At 47.2% G+C, this 27,945-nt stretch overlaps 2 protein-coding genes across 13 annotated transcripts in view; both read left to right on the forward strand.

Moving 5' to 3' along the window:
• The window catches only part of UBE4B (ubiquitination factor E4B), a 36,899-nt gene extending 13,752 nt beyond the window's left edge, over positions 1 to 23,147 (forward strand). Inside the window, exons 8-29 of one of the 2 annotated variants that reach the window (XM_071575435.1) lie at positions 497 to 610; positions 3,441 to 3,582; positions 4,055 to 4,155; positions 6,152 to 6,266; positions 6,940 to 7,023; positions 8,483 to 8,539; positions 8,853 to 8,969; positions 9,080 to 9,178; positions 9,625 to 9,738; positions 10,651 to 10,849; positions 11,052 to 11,190; positions 13,539 to 13,638; positions 14,351 to 14,478; positions 14,848 to 14,946; positions 15,320 to 15,555; positions 16,443 to 16,569; positions 16,829 to 16,973; positions 18,043 to 18,177; positions 18,543 to 18,734; positions 20,874 to 21,048; positions 21,323 to 21,469; positions 21,850 to 23,147. In XM_071575435.1, the coding sequence (XP_071431536.1) occupies positions 497 to 610; positions 3,441 to 3,582; positions 4,055 to 4,155; positions 6,152 to 6,266; positions 6,940 to 7,023; positions 8,483 to 8,539; positions 8,853 to 8,969; positions 9,080 to 9,178; positions 9,625 to 9,738; positions 10,651 to 10,849; positions 11,052 to 11,190; positions 13,539 to 13,638; positions 14,351 to 14,478; positions 14,848 to 14,946; positions 15,320 to 15,555; positions 16,443 to 16,569; positions 16,829 to 16,973; positions 18,043 to 18,177; positions 18,543 to 18,734; positions 20,874 to 21,048; positions 21,323 to 21,469; positions 21,850 to 21,908 (2,824 nt within the window). In that variant the 3' untranslated portion in view covers positions 21,909 to 23,147. The remainder of the gene's footprint in view (positions 1 to 496; positions 611 to 3,440; positions 3,583 to 4,054; positions 4,156 to 6,151; positions 6,267 to 6,939; positions 7,024 to 8,482; positions 8,540 to 8,852; positions 8,970 to 9,079; positions 9,179 to 9,624; positions 9,739 to 10,650; positions 10,850 to 11,051; positions 11,191 to 13,538; positions 13,639 to 14,350; positions 14,479 to 14,847; positions 14,947 to 15,319; positions 15,556 to 16,442; positions 16,570 to 16,828; positions 16,974 to 18,042; positions 18,178 to 18,542; positions 18,735 to 20,873; positions 21,049 to 21,322; positions 21,470 to 21,849) is intronic. The other variant, XM_071575434.1, reaches the window with a different exon arrangement.
• A 4,541-nt stretch (positions 23,148 to 27,688) lies between these two features.
• KIF1B (kinesin family member 1B) overlaps positions 27,689 to 27,945 on the forward strand; it is an 82,368-nt gene continuing 82,111 nt past the window's right edge. For all 11 annotated transcript variants that reach the window (XR_011699587.1, XM_071575956.1, XM_071575962.1 and 8 more), the window contains exon 1: positions 27,689 to 27,920. The gene's annotated coding sequence lies outside the window, so the exon portion shown is untranslated. The remainder of the gene's footprint in view (positions 27,921 to 27,945) is intronic.

A 27,945-nucleotide genomic window follows, 5' to 3' on the forward strand; every position in this document is an offset into this window, starting at 1 on the left:
TGTTGAAAGCTGTCACTTGCTGGACTGGGTTAGGTCTGATTCCCTGGTGCACTGATTCAAATTACAGATCAGCCTATTTCAGAGTGTCATGCCAAGTACCACTGCATTTCCTCTGTTGGCTGCTCCTGGAATCCCTTGTCCCTGCAGGAGGGAGAAAGCAGCACACAGGGTTTTGAGACCATTGCTTTAAAGCTTAGAATTGTAATACTTACTATTCAGTCATGTCTAAACATTCCACTTCAGCCATAATTTTCACAGGGTCTCAAAAATGCTTTTTCAGTTCCTGGGTTGCAAATGTGTGGTGGTTTTGGTACCTGAATAGCTGTGGGAGTGTAACAGAGCATGTTAGTATGGCCTTGGTTTTACTAACAGAGTTACCTTTTGTCTGCATGTTTACAGAGGATGGTTTTTGAGAGACTTAAAAAGAAAAGCTGCCATTTACTCTTTCTTCTGGCTTAAAAAAATCTGATGGCCTTTTCCATTTCTGTTGTGGTAGTTTACACGACAACCCTTTCTCCCTCCTCCTTCTTGCCGTTTCTGATGTGTCTGAGGACAGTAGTGATGAAGAAAATGAAGATGATGATTTTTCTTGTGTCCAGTTTGGGTCCAGGTATCTGAGAAAGAGAATGTAACCTGCATGTTTGGTTGTTTAGGCACTAACAGTCTGGGTAGTGTCAAGTCATCCTCGAAGCGAGGTGGGGAAGAACCTGACTGGGCTGCCTGGTCGGGGAGTGTAAACAAGTGTAATGAGGGCAGTTAGTCAGCTCTTTTGGAAGAGTTGACTAAGGTAAATGTTAATTGTACTGTCTTTAGGCTTAATGAGCATGGCTCCTGCAGTGCTGTTTGAGGGGAACTCAGGCTGTGTGAGTAGGAGGAACAGCATTCACCCCTGGCTGTAATTTTAAGTCACTGGTACATCACCTGCGTGTTTTCCTGTGAAAAACTGGAAATTGAGGCCAAGGGGTAACATGTAGAAAAAGATACAGTGACAAAGAACCAGCTGATGCCAACAGGGTGACTCTGAAGCTTCCTGGCTGTTGCACAGCTGAGGATCAGCCCTGTAGCCTGTGACAAAATACACCTGAGAGCTCAGACTGGTGCTTGGCAGGGCTGTAGCAGAGGCTGATGTAGCTGGAACAGCCAAGACAGGAGGGTCAAGAGTTGACTATTCCACTGGAAAGCAGAGGTTTGTGAATGATGTGGCAAAGGCCTTTCATTGGTGTGACATCAAGACATGTGGAAACAGAATGAGAACTGGTATTGGGGAGATCTGTGCTGGAGCTGGTGAGGTGCTGGAAAAACCTGCCAAGGGAAAAACAGCTCTTGGAAATACAAGTGCAGGGTGAGATCTTGTCAGGTTTTACATTCCTTTGCAGAGTAATCCCTCAGTGGTTACAGATACATTTTCTGATACAGAAATACTTTCCTAAGAGATGTTACAGCTGCTGGTACCTGGAACACCTTCCAAGCAGCATCTCCTGTTTCCCATCCCAGTCTGGTTTCAGGGAGGGAACTGGTAACACTCGTGTAGGGGGTTGTGTATGTGGAATTCAGGGTTATTTCCCCCACTGTTGTGTTTAATTGTGAGTGAACCCAACTGTTGGACTGAGTGCCAGGCTTTGGGGAGGATTTCTGCTGTGCTCCTGGGGTTTAGTTTGTTTATTCTGTCCTGGCATTTTGCAGCCAGCAGTGAGTCGTTGGTTAAATTACAAACAATTATGCAACAACTTGCATTTTGAGGCCTTCAGTGTGTGAGGGAGGTGTGAGCCTCGTGTTGCTGCTGCAGTGAAGTCATTAACAGAATCCCTCACGATAGAACTAGTAAGGTTTCATCTAAGTTTACTTTCTTAACAGACTATTTTTAAGCTGAATGTGAGAAGTCAAGAGGTTAAAAAGAGAGACTGTAGAAAAAAACAGCATAATTTTGTGGTTAGTGAGGAGTGTTTCAATAGATCTGTGTTTTACATGGGTTAGTTTTAATTGAGTAACTGGAAACATCTCTCTGCAAACAGGGATTGCTGCTGTTGGAATGTTGTTTCTTAACAAGCTGAGCTACCAGATGCTGAGCAGCAATAACCTCTCCCTGATTTATTGGTTGGGCTGCAGAGTTTGCACAACAGATTTGTGCAGCTCCATTAGAAAAATGTAAATTATTTTACAGTTTAAAGGAAATTCCAGCTTTGGCAGTTTGTGGGTTTAAACGTGGTTTTTAGAAAGCTGCATTTAAGGAAACAAATACTCTTATTTTCCAGTTTAAGATTTGGGACTTATAAATTGGTCTTCATTTCAATCCACTCTGACTGTACACAGACTTTTCTGTGAGAATTGCAGCAGACCAGCCTTGTAATTGCTATTTTTAAAATTTCATTTACATAAAGTGAGTATATCATGTCTTAATTCTCTTCTGCAAAATGAGGATTTTGCTTTTAATTAGCTCTGCCAAGCTGTTGTGTAGAGAAGAATTCTGTTGAGATAACAAGTCTGAGATTGAGTTGTGGGGCTGTTCTCACTCGTTTCCACTTCTCTGCAGTCTCAGGGATGGTTTTGGTTTTGTAGGTTCAGTTTTTGTGTTCACAGCATCAGTGGGCTTTCCCCCCAGTGCTGTGCCACTTAATGGAATGGTGTGGTTTGCTGTGAGGGAACTGAAATGCTTGAGTTGGAATGAAATGCTCTTGAATGAGGGAGTGTTCAGAGGAGCTGGATGTGCCTCCTGGTTGGTTTGTTCTCCTTCCTTGGAGCACATCAGGTGTCTGTCAACTCAGGTCTCCTCTTGGCCCTGGGAGGCTCCTGCCCTCCATGGCTGGGTGGTGGTAACAGAACAGGGACATTTCTGCCACTTTCAGTGCCAGCAGTGGGGCCTGTGCAGGGGCTGCACCACAGTATGGGAGTGTTGGGGTGTCCTGAGTGTCCCAGCTCAGGCAGAGCTCAAACCCTGCTCCTTTTTGGCATTGTCAGGTGAGAATTGAGGGATTCAGTGATGCCCTTCAAAGCTATGCACCTTGTTCTGTCTGTCAGATCCTTAGTTAGTAACAGAGAGGGTGCTGAGACATGGGAAGGGGCTGTCCAGGGACCTGGTGGAGTCGCTGTCCCTGGAGGGGTTTCAGAAGAAACTGGACGTGGCACTGAGTGCCATGTTCTGGGTGACCAGGTGGTGTTGGGCCATGGGTTGGGCTCCCTGGTCTCAGAGGTCTCCACCAGCCCAGCTGATGCTGATTCTGTGATAAGGAATTGATTCTCCAGTTGTGTTTCAGCTCTGAGTGCCCAGGGCTGGACATGGTGCATGGAGAGCTCACCCAGCTCAGAAACTGCGACTGGTGAGCCGTGAGTGGGCTGGGGTGGAGTGTCCAGGGCACTGGCAGAGGAAGAGCTGGTGAATGGTTTGAGTGTGCACAGGGCAAGAACTGTCCCTAATGCCTTGTTTCTGCCTCTTGTGTTTGAAGCATGGGAGGCTCTGGCAGCTCCAGTGTGTCCGAGTCCTGCAGTGACCACTTCACCATTGAGAACTGCAAGGAGACAGAGATGCTGAACTACCTCATTGAGTGTTTTGACAGAGTTGGAATAGAGGAGAGAAAAGCACCAAAGGTACATTGCAGAGGAGGGAAGCTCCTCTTGCTCCTTGGTGGGGATTGAGAGTTTATTCTCTATGGTTTAGTTGTAGAAATAGATTTATAGAATTTATTAGGTCCCTTTGACTCGTTAATTTGTCATATTTGAATCACATATATATTTCTTATCTCTTAAATAAGCACTGTGTTAGAAATGATCCTTCCCCTTTTGATCTACTGCTTTTTATCCAAGTATATTCCATGTAAAACACATTTTTATGAGACCAGCTCCCTGTCAGTGTTGTATATTCTGCTCTGAGCTTTTCCTTCTGGGTTAAAAACAACCCACCAACACTCCTTATCTATAACCTGGCAGGGTTTAACTGGAGAAGAGCTAAACCCAGTTTGCATATTGCATTTATACTGCCCAAATAAAGGAATGTATCATAGTTCCTGTCTGTGCTGTATCCAAATTGTGTCCTGCATTAAAGTGGAGCTGTTTTTCTCAGATGTGTAGCCTGCCCACAGTGAGCCAGTTACTGAGCAACATCCGCTCCCAGTGCATTTCCCACGCGGCTCTGGTGCTCCAGGGGTCCCTGACACAGCCCAGGTAAGCAGGGCTGGGGTGGGGTAACCCTGGGGGGAGGTGGGAAACTGGGCACAGCTGGGGTGGGGTAACCCTGGGGGGAGGTGGGAAACTGGGCACAGCTGGGGTGGGGTAACCCTGGGGGGAGGTGGGAAACTGGGCACAGCTGGGGTGGGGTAACCCTGGGGGGAGGTGGGAAACTGGGCACAGCTGGGGTGGGGTAACCCTGGGGGGAGGTGGGAAACTGGGCACAGCTGGGGTGGGGTAACCCTGGGGGGAGGTGGGAAACTGGGCACAGCTGGGGTGGGGTAACCCTGGGGGGAGGTGGGAAACTGGGCACAGCTGGGGTGGGGTAACCCTGGGGGGAGGTGGGAAACTGGGCACAGCTGGGGTGGGGTAACCCTGGGGTGAGATGGGAAACTGGGCACAGCTGGGGTGGGGTAACCCTGGGGGGAGGTGGGAAACTAAGTAAAGCTGATGTTACTGACACACCAGGCAGGGATGGGTTAATCCTGAGGCTGAAATAGCAAACTAAGTAAAGCTGATGTGCAGGGAAACAGGCCAGGAGTGGGTTAACCCTGGGGGTGAGATGGGAAACTGGGCACAGCTGGGGTGGGGTAACCCTGGGGTGAGATGGGAAACTGGGCACAGCTGGGGTGGGGTAACCCTGGGGTGAGATGGGAAACTGGGCACAGCTGGGGTGGGGTAACCCTGGGGGCAGGTGGGAAACTGGGCACAGCTGGGGTGGGGTAACCCTGGGGGGAGGTGGGAAACTAAGTAAAGCTGATGTTACTGACACACCAGGCAGGGATGGGTTAATCCTGAGGCTGAAATAGCAAACTAAGTAAAGCTGATGTGCAGGGAAACAGGCCAGGAGTGGGTTAACCCTGGGGTGAGATGGGAAACTAAGTAAGGTTGATGTGCAGGGAAACACCAGGGAGGGGTGGGTTAACCTTGAGGGTGAGAGAGCAAACAGTAAAGCTGATGTTACTGACACACCAGGCAGGGGTGGGTTAACCCTGGGGGTGAGAGAGCAAACTAAGTCAGTTGTTAGAGCAGGAGATTTATGTGCCAGAGCAATAGTTTGTTGCTTTACAACTGATGTGTTGGTGGAAAGGAGTTTGAGTGTTTTCTGATCATGTCTGGGTGAAATTGCCCAGTTTTGTGACCAGTTTCAATGGGATCTGAGCTGACTAAGCTGGTGTTTGCCTTGCCTTCTGCCTGAACTGTTGTACTTACAGACTCTGGGGCCCTGCTCCTGTGGTGCCCAGCAGAGCTGCATCTTACAGACAGCCTTAAAGTGTGTAGGGAAAGCTGCTAAAGGGATGGAGCATCTGTTTGGTCATGGAAGGCTGTCTGGGGCCTCCTGCACTGAATCACCACTCTGGGACTGCAGGGGCAGCTGTTGAACCAGCAGCCAGTTTAGCTGGACCAGCAAAAAAGATTTAAAAACAGGATATATGACTTTTACTAGAATCTGCATGATTTTATATTTGTGTCCCCAGAGAACACTTCTGTAATCTTTAGAGGTGCAGCAGTTACTAATTGTGCTTGAGATTAGTTTTGTCTGCATGAACCAGGGCTGGCATTAGAGTAAGTATTATATATGTAATAAGAGAAATAAAAGATACTTCTTCAAAAATCATAGGGAGCAGTTAAAAGTCCTGATTGTATTAATTCAGGAAAGACTAATGTGGAAAAGCACAGGTAAAGAAGGTTGTTCCTTCACTAGTTGAGCCTTATAAAGGGGTTTGTCACTAGACAGGGGCAACCAGTTACTGCACAGAGGCTGCTCTTCCTTCCAGCCTCATCAGCACAGGGTGGGCTTGGCAGCAGCATCTGGGTCAGAAAAACCCCTCCCCAAGTGACTTGAGCAGACAAGATCAGTCCCTTCTGAAGGGAATAGGTTGATAATGTGCTTTCAGACACCTCCTGACCTGTGATTGTCTGATGTTTTTGCAAATACTGCTGCAAATAATCAGTAGTTTTGGATTTTTACTCTTTTTCAATGCAACTAAAGGTCGTTGCAGCAGCAGTCTCTGCTGGTACCATACATGCTGTGTAGGAATCTCCCATTTGGCTTCATCCAAGAACTGGTGAGAACAACTTATCAGGATGAAGAGGTGTTCAAACAGGTAAGGCATGGGTAAAAACAAGAGTTGCAGCCTGTGATTGTTACTGGCAGTGTCCAGGGGCAGCATTCCCAGATTTATCCTTGGGGCCATCACCTGCTGAGCAATGGGAGTCTCTTCATAGAAGCAACAGAAAACACTTTAAAATTCAGTGGCATCTCTTGTTGCTGTTCCAAAACTATTGTTGGTTTCTTTTATGAGGGTACAGTGTGATTGGGACTTACTAAATGGGTTTAATTACTTCTGATTAATAAGTTCCTGTCAAGCCACTTCCTCTTTCCCAACAATCCTTGAGTGCTGCTCATTTTCTGTACCATCTTACCCATCCTGCCAGGTGGGGGCTGTGTCATCACCCCAAGTGCTCAGGGAGGGAATTACCCCCTGGGCACTCAGGCTTTGGGCACCTGTGCAGGGCCCTGGTTTGTGTGTGACACCTTCCTGCAGAGAGCTGGAGGGCACCTGAGCACTGGCACAAAGCAAACAAGTTGGTTTTCAGCTTTGAGTAATCTCTTAAGCCTTCAGGCTTAACTGGTTATTTAAAGAAAATGTCTTAGTTTTGCTTTGGTGTAAGTGTCAGTATTTGGAGGGGGAACAGGCACTTCATGCTGTGGTCAGCAATAGAGGCATTGGATTGTTTCCTGTTTTTCAATAAAGTGATCCACTTGTGTTTTCACAGATCTTTATTCCCATCCTACAAGGCCTGGCTGCAGCTTCCAAAGAGAGCTCCCTGGACAGTGACAATTTTAAATATCCCCTTATGGTAAGGACTGGCCATTTCTAGGAGCAAGTTCTTTATCATCACTGACAACATGCCAGTTCTATCCAAGATAATGTACTTCAACATTTTGGGGATTTTTGGATGAGTGGGTTGCTGTTCAACTCTGTCAGAAGCTTAATGTGGTGCAAGATGTGTAAAAGGCCATTAAAAATCTGTAGAGTGTGAGGCCAACAATGGCTTAAGCTTAGTGAACACTTTGTCTGGTGCTCTACTCAAATATTTGTGTGCATTGCTTCATAAGAGGTTAATCAAATGTATGGATTCCCTCCTAATTATAATACTGTGCATGGTTATAAATCCTGGTTTAAGTCTGGAAAATAACACCCAGTGTATGTTGGACCCACTTTTGTATGTGGGAAGCTCAGACCTATTGCATTAAACCCAAAATGTTTGAACTGGAGACTTTAATGAGGGAATACCATAATATTCCCTGGCTGAAAAGTTGAAGGGTTTATTTTAGGATTTTAAAGTGCATTCTCAGTCCCAGATCTGCTTTTACTGACAGACCAAACCACTCTCCTGCCAGGTGTGTTTGGCCTCCCCAGAGCAGTCTGGGGTTGGTAACTGGGGCACTGTCAGGCCACACCTTCCCCTTGCAGCACCCTCAGTGTGTGAGGCAGAAAAGGCTCCTACACCTCAGCTTTAACTTGCACTCAGCTGGACTGGAGTGCTGCAAAGCAAATCAATTAACTCTGCAGAGAACAGTAATTTTTGCTGGTTCTGTGTTTCCCTGCCCTGCTGTTACTCCCCCAGTTTAAACTGTGAACTGGTGCAAGTTTGGCTGTTGGCTACAAGGAAGGGCTGCTTGGAAATGAGTCTGTTTTCATTGTCTCTGTCTGGCACAGGATGGAGTAGCACTGCTAGCTGGAGTGTAACTGAAGAATGGGAACATGTAACACAGGAGAAGTGGGAAAGCCAACAGTATTTTTGTGTTCCAGAAGTCTCTGTTACAACTGCTTTCTTTTTTCTGTGCTGCAGTTGGAAGTGGGTTAGAGATCCTGGATAGGATTCTTTGTTCCTGGGCCCTCTGTTCAGTTGACATTTTTCCACTCTGATTGAGAAGACAAAGGCCTTGGTGTATGGAGAGAACAATTGCTCTGTTTATTATTGTTGCTGGTTTAATGTGGTGGGTCAGGAGTCCAGCACAGGCATTGTCATGTTCTGAGCAAACAACAATTTGCACAGCTAATTTTTGAAATAAGTGCAATAGTTTATTATTCTGGGAGATGTGTTGGCTTTTTTGAGACAACTTGGAGCAGATGTAAGAGCTGAAATGAGAGCAGGGTGTGCTCTCACTCTCCTCACCATGAGAGTGAAGTTTTTCCACAGGTCAAGGGAAGAAGGTCTGGCTCTTTAGCAGTTGCCACATCAAGCTTGTTTTTGCAGACAGGTTACCAAGGAATTACTCACAAAAGTAATTTTTGCTGGGATTTCTTTATAGGCACTATGTGAACTTTGTGAAATCAAGTTTGGGAAAACACACCCCATGTGCAGTTTGGTAAGTATGCCAAGTTCAGAGGACCATGTCTGGTGGTGGGTGCAGTCCCAGCATTCCCAGAACTCCAGGCAAGGGCTGCTGGAGAAACAGCAGATGGAATTCAGCTGGGAAAGGGACTGCTGTTCCCTGAGAATTTGGGAAAAGTAGGACAAGCAGGAGTTGGTTGGGTGGCTGCAGTGCTGAGGAGGTGTCTCCTGGTGCCCTCACAGCACTGAGTGTGGCAGAGCTGGGGGTGTGTGGCAGACACTGCAGGGTGGCAGCAGCAGGGCTGGCACAGCAGCCTTGAAGAACTTGCTGTTTCTCCTATTTTTAGGTTGTGTCCTTGCCCTTGTGGTTGCCTAAATCTTTAAGCACAGGTGCAGGAAGAGAATTGCAAAGACTTTCCTACCTTGGAGCCTTCTTCAGTCTCTCTGTGTTTGCTGAGGACGATGTGAGTGTCACAGAAGGGGGTTGGGAGTAGCATGGTGGGGTTTGTGTTGTGAGGGTTTTTTGCTGCCCCAGTGCATTTGATGCATTTCCCAATATCCATCTTCCTTCCAGAACAAAGTAGTTGAAAAGTACTTCTCAGGGCCTGCCATTACTCTTGAAAACACCCGTGTTGTCAGCCAGTCCTTGCAGCACTACCTGGAGTTGGCAAGGGTGAGTGATCTCAGTTCTTACAGGAATGCACAGTCTGTGGCCTTTGGCTCTTGCCAGAGATGAATACAATGTAAAAAATGAGCTTCTGTGTTAAACCACAGATCCTTTAGCATGTGGCTGAAAGGAATTGGGGAAAAAATACAGTGCTACAAATATTTCTCTAAGGCTGTAAGGCAATGCAGAAAATATCAGCTCAGTTAAGTCAGGGGTCACAGTTGGGGTTGAGGGCTGAGTAAACAAACACTGTGGTAGGAGAGTGTGTCACTACACTGGGCCTGTGTTTACAGCTCCTGTGTGACTGATGTCATGACTAACACATGCACAGAAAGTGGACAAGAAGACCATAAGAGAAGTTCTGGGGAGTCTTGTGGAATTTGTAGAGCATAAAAACACAGAGCAGAAGGCAGGAGTGTGATGCCTGACAGGATGTTTGTTTGCAATTGCAGCAAGAGCTGTTCAAGATCCTGCACAGCATCCTGCTGAATGGGGAGACCCGGGAAGCAGCTCTGTCCTACATGGCTGCTGTGGTCAATGCCAACATGAAGAAGGCCCAAATGCAGGTGGGTAAAAGGAAATGCTCTTCCTGTGACTCTTGGGCCTCCCCTGCCCACAAATAGCACTGCAAGGCTCATGCAATGGTGGTCTAGAAGGAGCACAGAAGAGTTCTGAGTGCAGCCCTGTCCTCAGTCTTTGTCTCTTTCAATACATCCTTCATTGCTGGAATGATCTGTTTGATCAGTTAGGGCTGAGGGGTCACTTCTTTACCAGGGGCTCTGTATGAGATGTGCCCCCCCTGCCCCACCTCTGAGGTTTCAGCCCAGCTGAGTGTGTGTAACAAACAGCCTTCCCAGCTGGTCAGGGGCTGGGCTTGGTGTGGAGTCTGCAAGAGGAGCAGTGCAGATACAACCAGGGAGGGGATTTTGCCATTTTTTAATTAATGCATTGCACAGGTTTCCTGGGATAAAATCTGTGTGTGGGTCCTGAACAGCTGAAGCTGTTCATTGTTGTCTCATGTCTCTGTTTCAAAAGCAGACATGTGGAACCATTACTGGGAATATTTCTGTAAAGTATTACTAGGAATTTTCTGTGAAATCCCAGTGAAGAAGTAACAGAAAGTACAAGATAAAGATAAAGCTTAGGAACTGAAGCTCAGCACCTGTTTGAAGCTTTTCTATTGCTCTTTTTATCTGTGGCAAACCATTCTCCAAAGAGGCCCTTTTAAGCCCTTTTAATTTCTTAGATCATTTTCTGCTTCATTTTATGTGTCTTTTAATGGCCTTGAGAGTGACTACTGAACCCCAGAGAAGGGAGATCTGTGAGCTGGTAACTGACCTTCCCATCATCACAGCAGTGTCCTGGCAGAGTCATGTTCTTCACTGCTCCCTGCTCTTGAACCTGCACCCCTCATTGCTGTTGCAGTCTGTGCCCTGGTGCCTCAGCCTGCCCTCAGCCCTTTGCTTTCTCCCCCACAGACAGACGACCGTCTGGTGTCCACAGATGGCTTCATGCTCAACTTCCTGTGGGTGCTGCAGCAGCTGAGCACCAAGATCAAGCTGGAGACGGTGGATCCCATGTACATCTTCCACCCCCGGTGCCGCATCGAGCTCCCTGCGGACGAGACCAGGGTGAAGGCGACCATGGAGGATGTTGCAGCCTGGGTTGCTGAACTCTGTGAGTACTTCCTGAGCATTCCTGTGCCTTCTGCTACATGGAAGCACTTGAATCCAGCAAACAATTCCCATGTTTCTGAATCCCTTTTCTTGCTGCTGTCTGCTCTTCCTGGTTTTAAAGAGAGCCGAGTTCCCCCCTAGATAAGGCAGTTCATTTTTCAATCTGCTCACCTCTGCTGCTCCCTTCTTGGTTTGTTTTCCAGACAGGGATCCGTGTCCGTTCAGTGAGCCCAAGTTCCCCACGGAGTGTTTCTTCCTGACTCTGCACAGCCACCACCTGTCGGTGCTGCCCAGCTGCCGGCGCTACATCCGCAGGCTCCGCGCCATCCGGGAGCTCAACAGGTCTGCCCTGCCCTGCCCTGCCCCTGCCCCCAGGGGCTTGCCTGCTGCCCCTGCCTGCTGCTGCTGCTCCCAGGGGGCTGCCTGCTGCTCCCTGGGGCCTGGGTGCTGCTCCCCAGGGCCTGCTGCTGCTCCCAGCAAGGCCACTCAGCTGGATGGGGTTAGAGTGGCAGTTTGGGTAGAACTGGGCACCGTAACCTCAGCTCTGTTGGCTGCTCTGCTGCCTTTGGCCCCTGGGGATCTCTGGGGATCTCTGGGTGTGCTGAGGGGCTGTGGCTCTGGTCAGGAGTTCAGTGATGGGGAGGTGGAGGGCACTGGGTACCACAGGCAGCTCAGTTTGGTGAGAAAGTGTTGGAGTCACCCTTTGCAGGGTTAAGGGGGTGCAGTAATGATGGCCAGAAGAGCTCAGGCACAGCAGCATCACAGGCTTGATCAGAAGGCTTACAACTAAGAGTTTATTTTTAGTTACAGCTACACTTTTTATATACTCATATCTAATATGTCATGACACTGCTGGTTAGTCAGTTCACCCAACATACATGGAAGTATCTTACTGGTTACAAGGTATCCCACATTGTACTGGTGGTTCTCTGCTCCTTAAGGGTGCACTCATTAATTACCTCAGACCTTGGGAGATCCACACACACACTGTCACTCCCTACAAGACCATTCCAATTGGGAGATAACTCTCCTCAGAGCATTTGAGGGTTCCTGACATGACACAACACTGTTTATGACAAGAGTCTGTGGTGTGTTGGGGTGTGGCCACCAGAGCCTCAGGCTCTGGCAGGGCTGGAGCAGTGATGTGAAGGTGCATGTCTGATGTGATCCCAGAAACAACACCTTGGCAGTTGTGCCTGAGCTGTTTCAAATGTCCCAAAAGTTATTTAGGGGTGGGGGAGCTCATTAAGGGGCAGAGGAGCCTTCAGCAGTAACCTCACAATATTGTTGGTGTACACAGAATTCAGCATATGGTTTACTGTGTTAAAAATGGTAAATACATCATGAGGTTGACATGAACATACTCCTGTTTTCCCCTTCTCTTCACATGAAATCAAATAGACCTTTGTAGTGGCTGTTAAAATTAGAACAGGTTTTTGCATCATCAGTATTTTCCATTGTTTATAATTGCACTGGTTGCATTTTGGTAGCTGTTCCTTGGCAGCAATGCCATGAGTTCATGGCAGGGTTTTTGGACTGCATTCCAAGTGATTTCATTTTTAAAGCACATGGAGGCCAAGAACCTGGGAAGCTGCAGAGAGCAGGGTGGAAGACTCAGTGTATCTTGAAGGAAAAAGTATTTTCCTATAAACAGCCTGTGGATTACTTGTAAAAAAGCCATATGTTGGCTTGGAAAAGGAATTGCTGCTTTTCCCTTATTTAGAACTGTGGCCCAGGAGCTGCTGATGCAGCAGAGCAGGGTGAGGAGCTCTTGGCTCCACTCACAGCCCAGGGCTCAGCATGTCCCTTGGGCTGCTTCGTTGCCTCACTGGGCAACGTCTTTAGGTGTTGTTAATAAAGAAATTTCCCTGGATATTTGTGTGCTGTGGGCACAGATTGGGATGAGAAGGGGCTGTGTTTGTGCAGTTCAGTGTATGAGCTCTGTTCTAACCAGCTGCCCTTCCCAAAAGGAATTCTGATATGGGAATTTGTAGGAATTTTTTAATGTAACTGGTGTGTGTAATGTACATTAAAGTTCTCTCTTCTGTGGGGCAGAGTGAGGAGATGGGTAAGGAAAGGGAGGAGCATCAACTCTCTTGATTTCCTGGTCCTTGCAGGGGCAGGGAGACTGTAAACTGTTCGTGTCCTGTACTCTGCAAGCCTGAATTTTCTGGGAAGTGGGACATGAGAGGGGTGGAACAAAACTCCAGAGAGCCATTTGCAATCCCAGAAAGTGGGAAGATACACAAGATGCAGACTTGGACCTTCCTTGTTTCCAGCAACACCTGCTGTTGGCCACCTCTTTCTTCCTTAGCTGATTTGTTTTCCATTTTCCTTTCTGATACCAGAAGATGAATGAAATCTCTACATATCTCATTATTAACTGGATCAGCTTTTCCTTGTTTTAGGGCAAATTTTGGGGTAAATTTTGATGACATCCTTTTAACCTTCCTTTAGAGTGACCAGAGACTTTAGTGGGAAAAAGAAAAGCTTTTTTTCTTTCTTTTAGTACAGAAAAAGGGCTTGTGAGGCAGGATGGAGCCCTTGTGTGTCCCACCCTCTGGAGTGTCTGACAGGCACAGTGCATGTCCTGCCTCTGAGTGCAGCTGTGCAGATTTATTTTTGTTGTATTTAGCAGATAAGTGGGTTAAATGCCTGTTAATGCAGCACATTTCCCCTCTGGCTTTCAGGACTGTGGAAGATCTGAAAAACAATGAAAGTCAGTGGAAGGATTCCCCCCTGGCCACCCGGCACCGAGAGATGCTGAAACGGTGCAAGACACAGCTCAAGGTCTGTAAGTGATTCAGTTCTGACTAAAAGCCTTTGTAGCCTGTTGTGGGTTGACTTTGTGTCCCACTGTTTAAGTGCAACTTCTCCTGATGCTGCTGGAGTGGTGGGTTGAACCTGTGCCCCCCGTGGGTGCTGCACTGGAGGGTGGCCCTGGTGCCACAGCACATCAGTGGGGAACTCAAGATTCAGAGTAACACCAGATCAACTCAGTATTCCTCAGAAAGAAGAAAACTCTGGTTTTTATTGGAGAGAGAGCAAGCAAAGGGGTTGTGCTTTGATCAGGGGTAGCTGAACAGTCCATGCCCAAGGAGGAACTCTGCAGTCCCTAATCTCACACAGAATTCCTGCAAAGATGAGTAAGCTGAGGGGCTCTTTCTTGAAGGTCTGTCTTGCTTGGATCTTCAAGTACAAATTGGCACAAATTTTCTGAGCTGTAGCACCAAAATGACTTTAATTGCACATTTCCCCACTTTGAATGCTTTGTTACCTCTTTCATTGTTCCCATAAAGCTTGTAAAAGGCACCTCTGTCCTGCAGCTCTGAATCATGTGCGTTTTACTTGCTGTGCTGGGGCTTGTGTGTCTGTTCTCCTGAAACGAGAGTGTGTTGCCAGCAGGGACCGTTGTGTAATTGTCATGATTCACAGACACATTGATTAGCTGGGAGAGGCCTGACCTGCCTTGGTGTTGTCTCTCCCTGTGCATGTTCTGCAGAAACTGGTGAGGTGCAAGGCTTGTGCCGACGCCGGTTTGCTGGACGAAAACTTTCTCAGGAGGTGCCTGAACTTCTATGGCATGGTGATCCAGCTGATGCTGCGCATCCTTGACCCTGCCTATCCCAAGTGAGTGCCAGGGCCATCTGGGAGTTGTGTCAGAGACGTTGCACTTCACCTTGGATTGCTCTCAGAATTGAGCAGTTGTGGAATGATTTTCACTTGCAGTGTCTGCGTTGTTATGTTGTTGTTATTTTATTTATGTCAGTGACATCCATGTTTGCATGGAATCAGTGTGTTATTTAATGTTCAGTTGGGCCTGGGGGAGCACCCTCAGGTGTGTTTGGTACCCTTGACACACTGACGTGGAGTTTTAAAAACTCACTTTCAGGGCTGTTGTGAAATGTTTCAATAGGAGAATTCCATAAGACACCACAGGACACTTTCTGCTCAACCCACTGATTTGCTGTTCTCTTTGTTGTCTCTCTCATTCTACAGCATAAAATTGCCTTTAACTCCTGAGGTTCCGAAGGTATTTGCAGCATTGCCAGAGTTTTACGTGGAAGATGTTGCTGAATTTTTATTTTTTATTGTACAGTAAGTAAAGTTACACCTGAAGGAATCTGCTGCTCCCACCTCCCCTGTAACAGGTGGCACATGCACAAATGTAGGGTGCAAAAGTGCATTTATAACTATTCTGTAGTTAATGTTCTGGGTTTTGACAGCAGCCATAAGATTATAGCAATGGAGCTGCAGCTGCAATGCCTGGGGGAGCTCCAGAGTCCCTTCTAACCTAAAGTTTTCTGGAAAAAAATTTGGGTTCCCTCTCCAGGAGTTTTCTTTATGGTTTGCAGCGAGACCTTTTGATCTTGTGATATGTTAAACCATCACTAGAATAGTATTTTTAAAATGAGTGGAACCTGAGGGTTGGGCTCTTCCCTTGAGTTTTGGTGCTCTGCTGTTTTTGCAGATATGCTCCTCAGGTGCTGTACGAGCCCTGCACTCAGGACATCGTGATGTTCCTCGTTGTGATGCTGTGCAACCAGAACTACATCCGAAACCCCTACCTGGTGGCCAAGCTGGTGGAGGTGATGTTCATGACCAACCCAGCGGTCCAGCCCCGCACTCAGAAGTTCTTTGAGATGATTGAGAACCACCCTCTCTCCACCAAATTGTTAGTGCCCTCCCTGATGAAGTTCTACACAGGTAAGTGCTTTGTAGCTCACTGAGTGCACAGTGAGGAGGGTTCTGAGGCCAAGGGCTGTGTCAGGTGTTGTGACCATCAAAACCCCCAAAAACCTTGGTGGGTCTTGGGCCCTGTGTAGATGAGGCTTCATTGCTGAGGAATTAGGGGCAATAGGATTGGATGGAGCCTTGAGAATTCCCTGCCTTCCACGAGGTGATGTGCTCTGACAACTCCAGCACTGTACATTGATGTGGCAGTCAGTTTTGTGCTGTTTAGATTCCAAAATTAAAGCTGTTTGCTTTGCTTGTAAGGGAGTATTGGGATTTTAGAACTCCTTGTTGTAGTTTTGCTAGTCCTGTAGGTTCAGATGCTTCAGGAGAGTTTTTGCACCTGTAAAACCAACTATCTTTGTAGTGTTCCCACAGTTTTCTTAGTGACACTTTAGACTGGGGGGTGAAGAGCAGAGCAGAAAGTTTTGGGTTCTGAGGGTTTTTCTTCAGAAATGAGGTTGGGACTTGATTAGAAAATGTACAGTGAGGCTTCTTTTAATGGGGGTTAAGGTGGAGAAGTGTGAATGGGAATTGGATTCCTCTCTTGGAGCTGGGGGCTGGCAGTGGGGGCTGGCAGTGGGGGCTGGCAGTGGGGGCCTGGCAGTGGGGGCCTGGCAGTGGGGGCCTGGCAGTGGGGGCCTGGCAGTGGGTGGCCTGGCAGTGGGTGGCCTGGCAGTGGGTGGCCTGGCAGTGGGTGGCCTGGCAGTGGGTGGCCTGGCAGTGGGTGGCCTGGCAGTGGGTGGCCTGGCAGTGGGTGGCCTGGCAGTGGGTGGCCTGCAGTGGGGGCCTGCAGTGGGGGCTGCAGTGGCCCTGCTGGGAGGCTCTGGCTCCAGCCCTGGGTCTGTGCTCTCTTGCAGACGTGGAACACACGGGGGCCACCAGCGAGTTCTATGACAAGTTCACCATCCGCTACCACATCAGCACCATTTTCAAAAGCCTCTGGCAGAACATAGCCCACCATGGTACATTTATGGAGGAGTTCAAGTGAGTAAGGGATGGTGTGCAGTGCTGCTCCTGTGCTTGGGCAGGGACCTGTGCAGGCACTGCCAGGGGAGTGGGTGATGCTGCTTTCCATTCTGTTTTACGTGGCAACCCCTTCCTGTGGAGCTGGAGTGTTTCTGAGCTGAGCTCTGGGCACCACAGCCCCTTGGCCTGGGGAGTGGGAGCACTGTGGGCAGTGCTCAGTGTTGCCCTGCACACCCTCCTGCTCTGCTGTGATACCTGTTTGTCTCACTGTTTGCAGCTCTGGGAAGCAGTTTGTTCGCTACATCAACATGCTGATCAATGACACAACTTTCTTGCTGGATGAGAGTCTGGAGTCCCTAAAACGTATCCATGAAGTGCAAGAGGAGATGAAGAATAAAGAGCAATGGGACCTGCTGCCCAGGGTGAACAGAGCTGTTTTTCAAAATGCCCTTTACTTATTTTTAAATTTTTAATACAAGACCATTAAAAATCCTTTTTAATAAGGGGCAGCACCAGAGAGCTGCTCAGGAGAAGCAGCTCTCAATGATTTTCTTGCTGCCAGTATGATCATGGTCACTCTGGATGACATTCTGCCAAACACCATCATCCTGCCTGGTTATGCTGTGCCTGGCAAAGAGAGAGGTGTGAAGTGGAAATAGTATAAAGTTTCAAATTACTCTGCACTTAATTGTAAGTGCAGAAACAGAGACTTTAACCTTCCTGAAGGAGGTTTGGGAAGATGCTTGCCAGTTGAAATGACTTCAAGGAGTAGAAGCTTTTATTTTGTTATGCATTGATCCTTGGTGGGTTCGATGCAGACAATTATAGTCCTGTACCTCAGAGCTTGGCTTGATTAAACAAGAATTGTGTGTGTTGACCCACCAATATTGGGTATTTCTATTTTAAGGTTATTGATTTAAAAAACCAAAAATTACAAAAGGAAAAGCTATAAAATTTTGTTTGTTAAACATATTCTGGTTTGCTTTTCTGAAGCCTTTCTTCCTGCCTGTGCCTACCAGCAAGGTAAAGCCATTCCTGTAGTTACAAAATGAGCTGGTACATCAGCTACAGATTGTTCCACGGGGGAGTGTTCATTATTTATGATGGTGCATAAATTAGACAGAACCTTGTTTGACTCTCAGATCCCAGCCTGGTTTTGAAGTTATTGGCATTTGGCTGGAAAGGAAGCACAACCCAGTTCTGCAGCTGTGAGGAGCAGTTAGAGAATGTAAACAGACTCCATAACCAAGGGGGCTTGTGATGGCATTTGCATTCCCTCTTCAGGGCTGCAGGACTCGGGGAGGTTGGTGCAGACCCTGGGCTTGGGTGGTGACTGAGCAGCTGTACCTGAGGTTAAAGGTGCCTCTCACGTGTGTTGGGGTTGCTGTGTGTTCTGCTGCCCAGCTGCCGTTAGCTGGGGGCTGTGAGGGGCTGGTGGTGCTGCTGGGGGAGCTCTGGGGTGAGGGTGTTGTGACCCTGGTGTTGTTGCAGGACCAGCAGCAGGCGCGGCAGTCGCAGCTGGCGCAGGACGAGCGCGTGTCCCGGTCATACCTCGCCCTGGCAACAGAAACTGTTGATATGTTCCATATACTCACCAAGCAGGTCCAAAAGCCTTTTCTCAGACCTGTAAGTCCTTCTCAGATTTAAGCTGGTTTCTTGCTTCTCTGACATCCCTGGATGATAACCTGGAACTGTTTGGTGGCACTTGGTCTCTGTTCTCCTCCCCTTTCTCCTACTCATGAAAATCTAATTGCTGTTGATGTTATTTTATGTTGAGAGCATTCCCTGAGTCACTGAGGTGGTGAGATCCTTCCAGGCAGAAGCTCTTTGCATGGCATTTTTAGTGGCAAATATGCATAAGGAGCAGACACTTCCTGCAAGCCTCCCAAATGAAAGTTGTGTTAGTGAATAATTCTGATCTTGCTGTGTGCAAATCTGTGATGATCTTCGTTCCATCCTCAGCTCTGATGTGTTTTGCTGTGCCTTTGCAGGAGCTCGGGCCACGACTGGCTGCAATGCTGAACTTCAACTTACAGCAGCTCTGTGGCCCCAAGTGCCGTGACCTGAAAGTGGAAAACCCAGAGAAATACGGGTTTGAACCAAAGAAGCTGTTGGACCAACTGACTGACATTTACCTGCAGCTGGATTGTGCTCGCTTTGCTAAAGCAATTGCTGATGATCAGGTGGGCTCCACAGAGATGTGGGAAGGGCAAAAGCCCTGTGGCCAAAGAGGGCTTTGCAGAGTATCCTACAGGTGTTTCATCTTGTGTGCTGCCAAACAGCTTGTCTGCTGTACCTGCAGTTTGTTTTCTTTCAGCAGTTCATGTTCTGTCTGCTCTCTGTAGGTGGGTGTTCCCCGTGTTTTGCAAACTTGTAAACATACATAAATATCTGTGGCAATTCACACACAGAGGAAGTTTCCTGAGCATTAGATGCTTATTAGCTACAGCCTCATAAATTAGCAGTACTTTGTCCCTTTGCATGTGGGAGAACTGAGGCACACAGAGTTGTGGCTCCCTCCCCTCTTCCTCATGAAAACAGGCAGAGCTGGGGCAAAGAGCCTCATGTAACAATCAAAGTTCATTGTCTAGATTAACAGGTCCCAAATTGGATCCTCTCTGATACCACTTTATTAAATGGCTGTATAATAAAGTGAGAGAGCACAGCATGTATGAGCCAATTAAGGACACCTTTGAACTCCTCATGGTTGTATTCAGAGCAAGATAAACTCTCCCTCACCTCTGTGTTCTTGTAAAGTTGTCAGACTACTGAATCACATCTGTCCATGTCTGTGTCTTAAAATACAAACTTCTCAAAATGTAGAGGGGAAAAATTGTTCTCAGTGGCTGCTTGAAGCTCTAGTGGAGGCTGGTTTGCAGCACATGAGGCTGCATGTCTAGTGAAGCAGAGGGGTTGGGCTGACTCAGGATCGCTTTTCTGTAATTATTGAAGTTCTGATAATTGCAGATAATATGAGGAACTCTTCTGAAACAGCCCTGATGCATTTGCATGTGTATAGAAAGAGCATGGGGTGTGTTTTATGCTGTTCAGCACATGTGAAAGTGAGGATGTGATCCATCATTCATCCACGGCAGCCCAAACGCTCAGACTGATGCAGGGACTCAAAAAACAGACGGCTGCGGGTGTGGGAACTGGGAAAAAGCTTCATTAACAAAGTGGCCCTTCATCAAAACCAGTGGGGGGAGTGACCAGTGTCTTGGAAACTGTCACTGACAGGAAAGGAACACCAGGGAAATGTGGGGTTGGTTAATGGCTGCTGGGATTGGAAGGAAAAAACAAAACAAACAAAAAGTTGCTTGATCATGGCAGGGTCTCTCTAAAGCAGTTTGAGACAAGCCCCATTTGCAAATCCCAGCACGTCTGAGAGGGAATCTGCAAACGTTTGTGCAGCCCTGGGCATGTTGCCACAGCTCTGCTCTCTCTGCACTGGAAAGGAGTTTGGGTGGGCACTGTGTGTCCTGGCTACTGAATGGCATTTCTTGGTGCCATGTGGTGTAGATGAAAGAAGTAAAGCTGTGTTGAACACTTCAAAAATCCCAAGGGAAACAGGAATCTGTGAGACTCAGTGTGTTTTGTTTTGTCATGTAATTCAGCTTTGCACTGCAGTGTAAACAGCGTTTTTTATTAAAAGGTTTGTGTCAAAACATGACATTGTGACGTTAAAATGGTGTCTATAGAACACAAGCAGCCACAGAAGTCCTTCCCTTGCTTTGTGGGAACTACAGGATATGCATTTGTGTCTCTGGGTCCTCCTGCTGCATCAGGTGGCACATTTCCAGCATTCACTCCCTCTGAGCTGCCTTACTATTTTTGCAACATCATGGGGTGGGCTTTTTGTTAGTTCTTGTTTGGATTAGAAGAATCCCTTCTTTCTTGCTACTGCCTTGCACATTATCAAAGATAAGAAATTTTTGAAAATCATTTTGTGCTGTATTTTCAGCCAAGACTTGTGAGAACAATGATACAGAGAGGAGAGTGGCAAGACATGTTTTGTCTAAGGAACAGTCCTAATAATTAGTCAGCCCCTCTGAGTGACTTCCTCATTTTCTTTGGGCAATGTTGCCTTTTTTTTGGTCCTGAACAGCCCTACAGTGGTGATGACTAGTCAAAAAAAAATCATAAATCTACCCCAAAGCTGACATTTGGTGCCAGAGGAAATGTTATCACATACTCCTGTTCAGCTGATGTAAGGCTGAGGTTTCATTGATCCTTCTGCAGTTCTAAAAATGCATCAAAATATCTTTAGCATTTTTAAGGATATGACAACTCAGCAAAGTTGTCTTTTTGTGCTTTTCTTGTAGAGGTCCTACAGTAAAGAGCTCTTTGAGGAGGTTATCTCCAAGATGAGGAAGGCTGGAATCAAGTCCACCATAGCAATAGAGAAATTCAAACTGCTGGCAGAGAAAGTGGAGGAAATTGTTGCCAAGAATGCCCGAGCAGAGATTGATTACAGCGATGCCCCTGATGAATTCAGAGGCAAGTGGAGTTCCTCAGTGCTGACTGTCTAGAAGAGGGATTTGGTTTGTTTCTTTGAGTCTCTATGTTAATAGAAACTATGTATTTTTTATCAAACCTTGCATCCTGCTCTATTTAAATAGGTAAGTAAATGCAAATTGCTGAGAGTTGCTTTGTTTTTCCTGGGATTGCCCAGTCTACCCATACTTTGCTTACGTGTGATTTAGAACAGTAAAAAAAAAAACTAATTGAAAATAAGTGGAAATAGCTAATGAGGAGACACTTGTGCCCTCAGATCCACTGATGGACACTCTGATGACTGACCCTGTGAGGTTGCCATCTGGGACCATTATGGACAGGTCAGTCATCCTGAGGCATCTGTTGAACTCGTCCACCGACCCCTTCAATCGTCAGACTCTGACGGAAAATATGCTGGAACCAGGTACTGTGGCACAGACTGGGCTGGGCAGCAGTTTGTGGGCAGGTCTGCACTTCAGAGCACAGAGGGGAGGCCTCAGCAGAGGCAACAGTTCTTTCACCTTGCACAGAAAAGTTCATTCTTTCTACTTTCCCTGTTTTCTGGGGGGAAAAAACCCTCCTTCCCTTTTCTGCATAACCACTGGGTTGAAAATTGTTATGATCTATAAATGAGCCATTCATTTACCCAAAGCTGTGCTGAAACTGCATTGAGAGAGAAGGGAATAGCAGCAAATATTCCTGATCAGGTTTCTAGAGAAAAAATTGCTGTTGGTCACGAGGAGCTTTCTTTTAGTACTATTGCTAAATAATTTAATCATTCTTTTTCCTTTTTCGCCCTGTTAGTGCCAGAACTTAAAGAGCAGATCCAAGCCTGGATGCGAGAGAAGCAGAACGAGCATTAGGAGTCCCTTGCAGTGCACGCCGCCGGCAGTGGGAGGAGCAGGGCGGGGCTGTGTGGCAGTGCTGGAGCAGAGACCTGGGACGCTGTCGGTGGCATTGGCACCCACGGCGTCGACTCGCAGTAGTGACCAGGAGCATGTGGCCCAGGAGCAAAGCAGCTTAATTCTTGTACATATATTTAAGTGATAACGATGGTCAATAACATGGAGGACAAGCTAGGAAGTTGCTTATGTTACAAAACTGTCCTTCAGTATGTCACATTTTGGAGTTTTTACAGCTGAATTATTTTAGCAAAGATGAATGGATCAGGGCAGCATCCCTTCGACCTTGTTTTTTACCACCAGGTATCCGTTAATTTGATTGTGGTTAGAACCTTGGACATTTTGCTGCTAAAGTAACGTTTTCCTCTTTCCCTCCCTTCTTTCTGTTCCACCCAACAAACCTGCACTGCTGTCTCTTTTTTTTTGGTGATGCAAAAAACCCCAACAGACCCTGTGAAAATGAAACTCATTCCCCTGCCCTCAAAAGAACATTCTCTGTGCGATAACTGTGCCTGCAACAAAGTGTTCATCTTGGGATCGTATTTTTATATGACACATATTTGCCTGTTTGGGTTCTGATTGGTGTTAGACACAAGGAGAAATTCAAAAGAAGCCAAGACTTCACACGTGGATTTTAATTTCCATTCCTTGAAATGTCCCTTTCCTTTGTGTTGATCAAGATGCTCTGGTATTTGTGAGAAGCCTCGAGATAGGAATGTGTTAGAACAGCTGCTGTGAGAGAGGTGCTCGGGAGCACCAGGATTTCTGTGACTTTTAACAAATGAAATACATCCTTTCAATGCTGCAGATTCGATCTATGCTGAATGACAGTGCTGAGCCATTCCAGCTTGTCTGCAGAGAGCAGAGGTTTTATCCTTGGAGGCTGCAGTTTGGGGCAGGGGTCATTTTTTATGTTGCATACCAATTTGTATCCATGGCTTGGCCTTACCAAAGCAGAAAGGGTGCAGGAAATGTAGAATTACGTTTTTAAAAAAAAATGTAAAAAAAAAAATATTCACAAACATTTTTGTATTACTGCCCCCTGCATATAATACTTGAATTTCCTTTTTAAAAAGGATTTGAAACCGCAGTGTTTTAAAATTAAGTCTGAAAAAAGGTTGTTTTTCTTTTATTTGTTTTTCGCCGTGTCTTCTGTTCAGTTCCTGACTCTTGAACTACAATAAATGATACACACTCACACAGAGTGTTCCCTTGGTCTTTCTTGTGTCAGGGAAAATATAAGAACTGCAGATGGTTGGGTGGCTTTGTCCACGTTTGCTGATGCAATTTAGGATTGGAGATAACTCAGATGTGACAAATGTCTGTGCACAGGGATATCAGAACACTTGGAGCTCCAGAATGTTCCCAGCAGGTGACACTGAACACCTATTCATAGCCAGGACAGCTGGTGACAGCCCCAGGGGGAGCCTGGGGGGTTATTTATAATGCAGAGTGACCTCTGAGGTGTGCAAGTAACTGAATTATTAAATGTGAGGATACAGTGGTGGGGTTGGTTTGGGCAGGGGTGGGTTGGTTTGTTTGTGGATTTTTTTTCTCGTGGTGCTTCCCCTTACAGAGTGTGGATGTTTCTTTTCTCCACGGCTGGGAGGAGGATTCCAGAGCTTGTGTCTGCATGGAGTGTTGGAACAGAGAGGCTTGTTTGGTGGCTGGTTTTATAGTTCTAACCATCACTCCTTCCACAAACCCAAATCCCCTCTTGTTCCCTCTGCAGCAGAGGCAGAAGAGCCTGCTCTGGTTCACTTGCAGGCTCTCTGTGCTCCCAAACCCAGCAGGGACTGTGACGTGTGCTGTGGGTGTGCTGAGCTGTGTGTTCACCTTTAGTGGAGGTAATTCCTTTCTACATAAAGAAAAACTCTTAATGTGTTTCACTGTCCCCTTATATTAAGGATTATTGAATGAAATCTCTTGAAAGTTCCCAAAATTTGTTCTTTGATGGAGGACAACTCTTGAGCAGTGTATATTTGTTTTACTGGAGGATGATTAAACTGCTGTGGTTTCACATTATGGCCTTTCTTCTGCAAGTTCATGCCATCTATAACTTCCATTGACAGACTGTGGATGTGCTGAAGAGATGGAAGAAAGGCTTTCTTCTCTAATTTTCTTCAGCTCTCACAGATCAGACACAGCAGCACCTCTGGTGAATAAGGAGCACTTTAACAAGATGAGAAGAGCACAAGCAGAAATAATCCACCCTTAAATTAAACCCAACTGGTTGGGTTGGTGTACCCAGAGCTTGTCTGCTGCTCTGAGAGTGCTTGATATTTTACATTTGAAGTGTTGTAACCAATATCAAAGAGGTTTGTGAATTTAAATGTTTTACCAGGAATTCTGTGTTCAATGTTCTCAATGCAAGTATAAAATGAAAATTCTGTATGTTTATTTTGAACAGGAGGAAATAGAAATATTTACTTTTGGTGTGAAATGTATTAATCAAGACAATGCCCTTCAGATTCTGAATTTATATTCACTCTGCCAAGACTGACCTGAGGAATATAAATAACAAAGTGCATTACTGAGATGTTTTGGCTAATTATGGCACACATCTATCATTTGAAAACATGTCAGTGCAGATACTGCACAGGACACAAAGGCTTGACACAAGTGGCCAAAACAATTTTATCTGGAGAACTCCTATCAAGTGTTTCAGAGGTGTGAGCTCAGACAAGTGCTCTCCCAACTTCAGCTCTCAGGGGCAGAATAATGAAATGTATTTGACAGGAGCAGCTGGAAGTGCCATTTTATTGCTGTCCAGGCACAAAAGTGACTCAAACCCTCTTTTTCAGGGGATGGTGGACATTGGAGGAACTGAAAAGCAAAGCTGGAGTTGGATTAAAAAGAAATCTCCCACAGAAGTGTGTCAGTTGTGTGACAATTCTTAGTTTAATTGATTTAACACTACCTGAAGTTTTGTGTGATTTCCCTTCCCCCTGCTCACATCTCATTTGCCTTTTCTATCCAACTGTAACCTCAGGGCAATAACAGATTGGGTATTAGAGATCACAGAAACTTCCCTGACTGAGCTGGAGCTGCCCTTTACCTGTGTCTGCAGAGTCAGATCTCTGGGCTGGGAAGGGCTCAGCCCAGCAAGGGGGAACTTCTACAAATGTTGCAAAGTGTGTTTTTCATGGAAAAATAAGTTGTAAGATGGTGTCACTGGTCTCTACTTGTCCCCAAGCCCTGGACTAGAGACCCTCCTGGGGCAAGTCTGATGTCACAGCACTGCAGTTCAGCACAATTGATCCAATTATATCCCAATTAATCCTTATGTGATGGCCCAGTTCACCCGTGTGTCAGCTCTGCCCTGCTGGTACTGGCAGGGGGACAGCCCTGATGTCACAGCCACCCCCAGAGTCACTCCCCAGCCCCAGGAGCTCTTCCTTTGCTTCATCACTCAGCTCAGACCTCCCTCCTGCCTGTACCTGAACAGCCTTCCCCCTTACAGGTAGCAAATCTTCATCATTTGAGTAACCAAATATATTTCTTTATACTAATAAATGCAAGAAATTACTACTTACTCTCATTTTTCTGGTATAGTAATGCTCAAGATCACTTTTCTTGGCTGGGGACCTTCATGGTGTGACTTTTCTTGAACAGGAATATCTTAAATTCAAGCACACACCTGCTGGAGATAACTGGATGTTCCTGCTCTTTTCAGGGTTGGGTGGTGGTGTCAGAAATATAAAAGGAGTCAGGATGGTCCCTTTCCTGTAAGAAAATGGACAGGAAGTTTTTAAACAGGATTCCCAGAATGATGCAGTAGAATTCCCCTTCAGTAAATCTTTTTGCTAATTCTTAATTACCCAAATATACCTGATTTTCAGAAAAGATGTTGAGAAGGCCACTGTAACTACATTGAGCTAAAATTCCAAATTCTATAATTAAAAAGGCATCACAACCAGATAAATACTTGGCCACCTTTCAACTCTGGCCTTGAATATTTAAGAGGCATTTTCCTCCTCTCCCTTTGCAGGGAATGACCTCCCAGGTGCCACCCAGCATGTCCTGCCCCTTTTCTGGTTTTCAGCACTTGCCTTGACTTTCTCTGACTGTTCTGGCAGATTTTTCAAGCCCTTTGATTGAGTAACTGAATTAAAGTCCTGGGGCAGGTCTGTGTGAGCTCTCCCCAAACCTGGGCATGAGGCTGAGCAGGAGCTGCTGCTCCCAGGAGACCCTGCACAAACTGCTGAGGGAAAATCAGTCAGGGCTCCAGCACACACCTGGGATCTGAACACATTGCAGGCCATTGTGAAACAGGTTCTGGGTTTCTTGAGGTGTTTTTGCCCTTTTTTTTCAGGGAATATATAGCTGACCTAATTCTGCATAGCCCTGGGTGAAAGTCAGCACAGTTACACCACACTAAAAACAAACTAAATCATCTCTCTGGGTAATGGGAAGTGTCCCAAAGTTCAAATATAGTGTTTTGTAGGACACAGGAAAGCCACCTCTTTTTGCTGTGTTGTTTCTGTGGCAGTATTTCCCTAAAGCCCCTGCTCAGCCATTTCTTGTTTGGCTTTTGCATTTGTTGGCACGACTGCAGATGAGATGGAAAGGGGAAATAGTCACTTTTCACCTAAAAAAGTAACAATCATTCTCCCAAAAGTCTGAAACTTAAGGGGCACACAAGGGACATGAACATGAACACAGCCATAGCCTGGGGCATGTGAACAAAAAGAAACCTTGTTCTGAAACGAAATCTCAGCTCCTGGATGTTCCAACAGCTTAAATCCAACTTGTATGTGAGAGTGTAGGAAAAACATGCAATTAAGGTGTTTAATGTAACATTATTTCCATTAAAATGCTTATAAGCTTAAAAGACGAGCTGATTTCTAATAGCTGAAATTATCAAAGTACTACTGGAATGGAAAACCTTTACAGCCAATAATTGCCACAAAAATAAAATTTTACTATGTGAATATGCATGAAATTATTGCAGGGAGGGGCACTAATACAGCCCTATTGACTAAATGTAATAATTTAGTGAAAAATACATTATGAGGTCTACAAAAATAACTTATGGTGCACTAGAAACGCTTTGAAGGGAGGGCGGGGGATAATGAACCACCCAGTCCGTGTGAGCTGCCAGCAAGGACGGCCGCTAATACAGCACCATTGACTAAGAGTAATAATTTACTGAAAAATACATTATGAGGTCTACAGCAATAACTTAGGGTGTGCTAGAAAGGCTTTGAAGGGGCGGACGGGGTAAATAAACCCGTCGGTGTGAGGTGCCAGCCTCAGGCCCAGCTCAGGCCTCCAGCGCTGCCCGGACCCTCACACCGCCCCTCGGGCCGCATCCCGGCCTTTGTGAGCCCCAGAGCCGCTTTCCTCGCACTCATCACACCGCAGCCCCGCCTCTGCCAGCCCCGGGGCCGGCTCCCCGCACATTACGCCGCATTCCCGCTGTTTCCAGCCGCGTTTTCCCCTCACGGCTCTGGGAATGACGCGTCCCCCCCGCGCTGGGAGCGCCTCTCGGCGCGCACGGACACGGCGGTGCTGGCGGTGCTGCGGCTCAGCGCGGCGGTGCTGCGGTCAGCGCGGACGGATCCGCCGGGGGGGCGGTGCTGTGAGGCTGTGATTGACAGCGCGGGGGGCGGGCTCTGGCTGCCGCTGCACCACGCCATTGGTGAGATTTGGCGCGGGGGGCGTGGCGGCGCGCGGCGATTGGCGGAGCGGGCGCGCCCCTCGCGCGGGGCGGGCGCGGCCCCTCAGTGCGGGAGCGGCGCTGGCCGAGCGCGGATTCGGAGCTGCGGCCGCGCTGCCCGCCCGCCCCTTCTCCCCTCCCTCCCTCTCTCTCTCCCGCCGGCCCTCCCGCCCTGCCCGCGCCCTGCCCGGCCCCGGGGGGCTCTCCCGGCCTCGGCGGAGGCGGCGGTGGCCATGGCCGCGTTGTTGTCGCTGCGCTGCCGCGCCGGCTGCTGACCCCGCACCGCCCGCGCCCCGCGGACGCCGCGCCAGGTGAGGGCAGCGGGGGCTGGAGCGG

Source organism: Pithys albifrons, chromosome 22 (assembly GCF_047495875.1).
Source record: "Pithys albifrons albifrons isolate INPA30051 chromosome 22, PitAlb_v1, whole genome shotgun sequence".
NCBI lineage: Eukaryota > Metazoa > Chordata > Aves > Passeriformes > Thamnophilidae > Pithys > Pithys albifrons.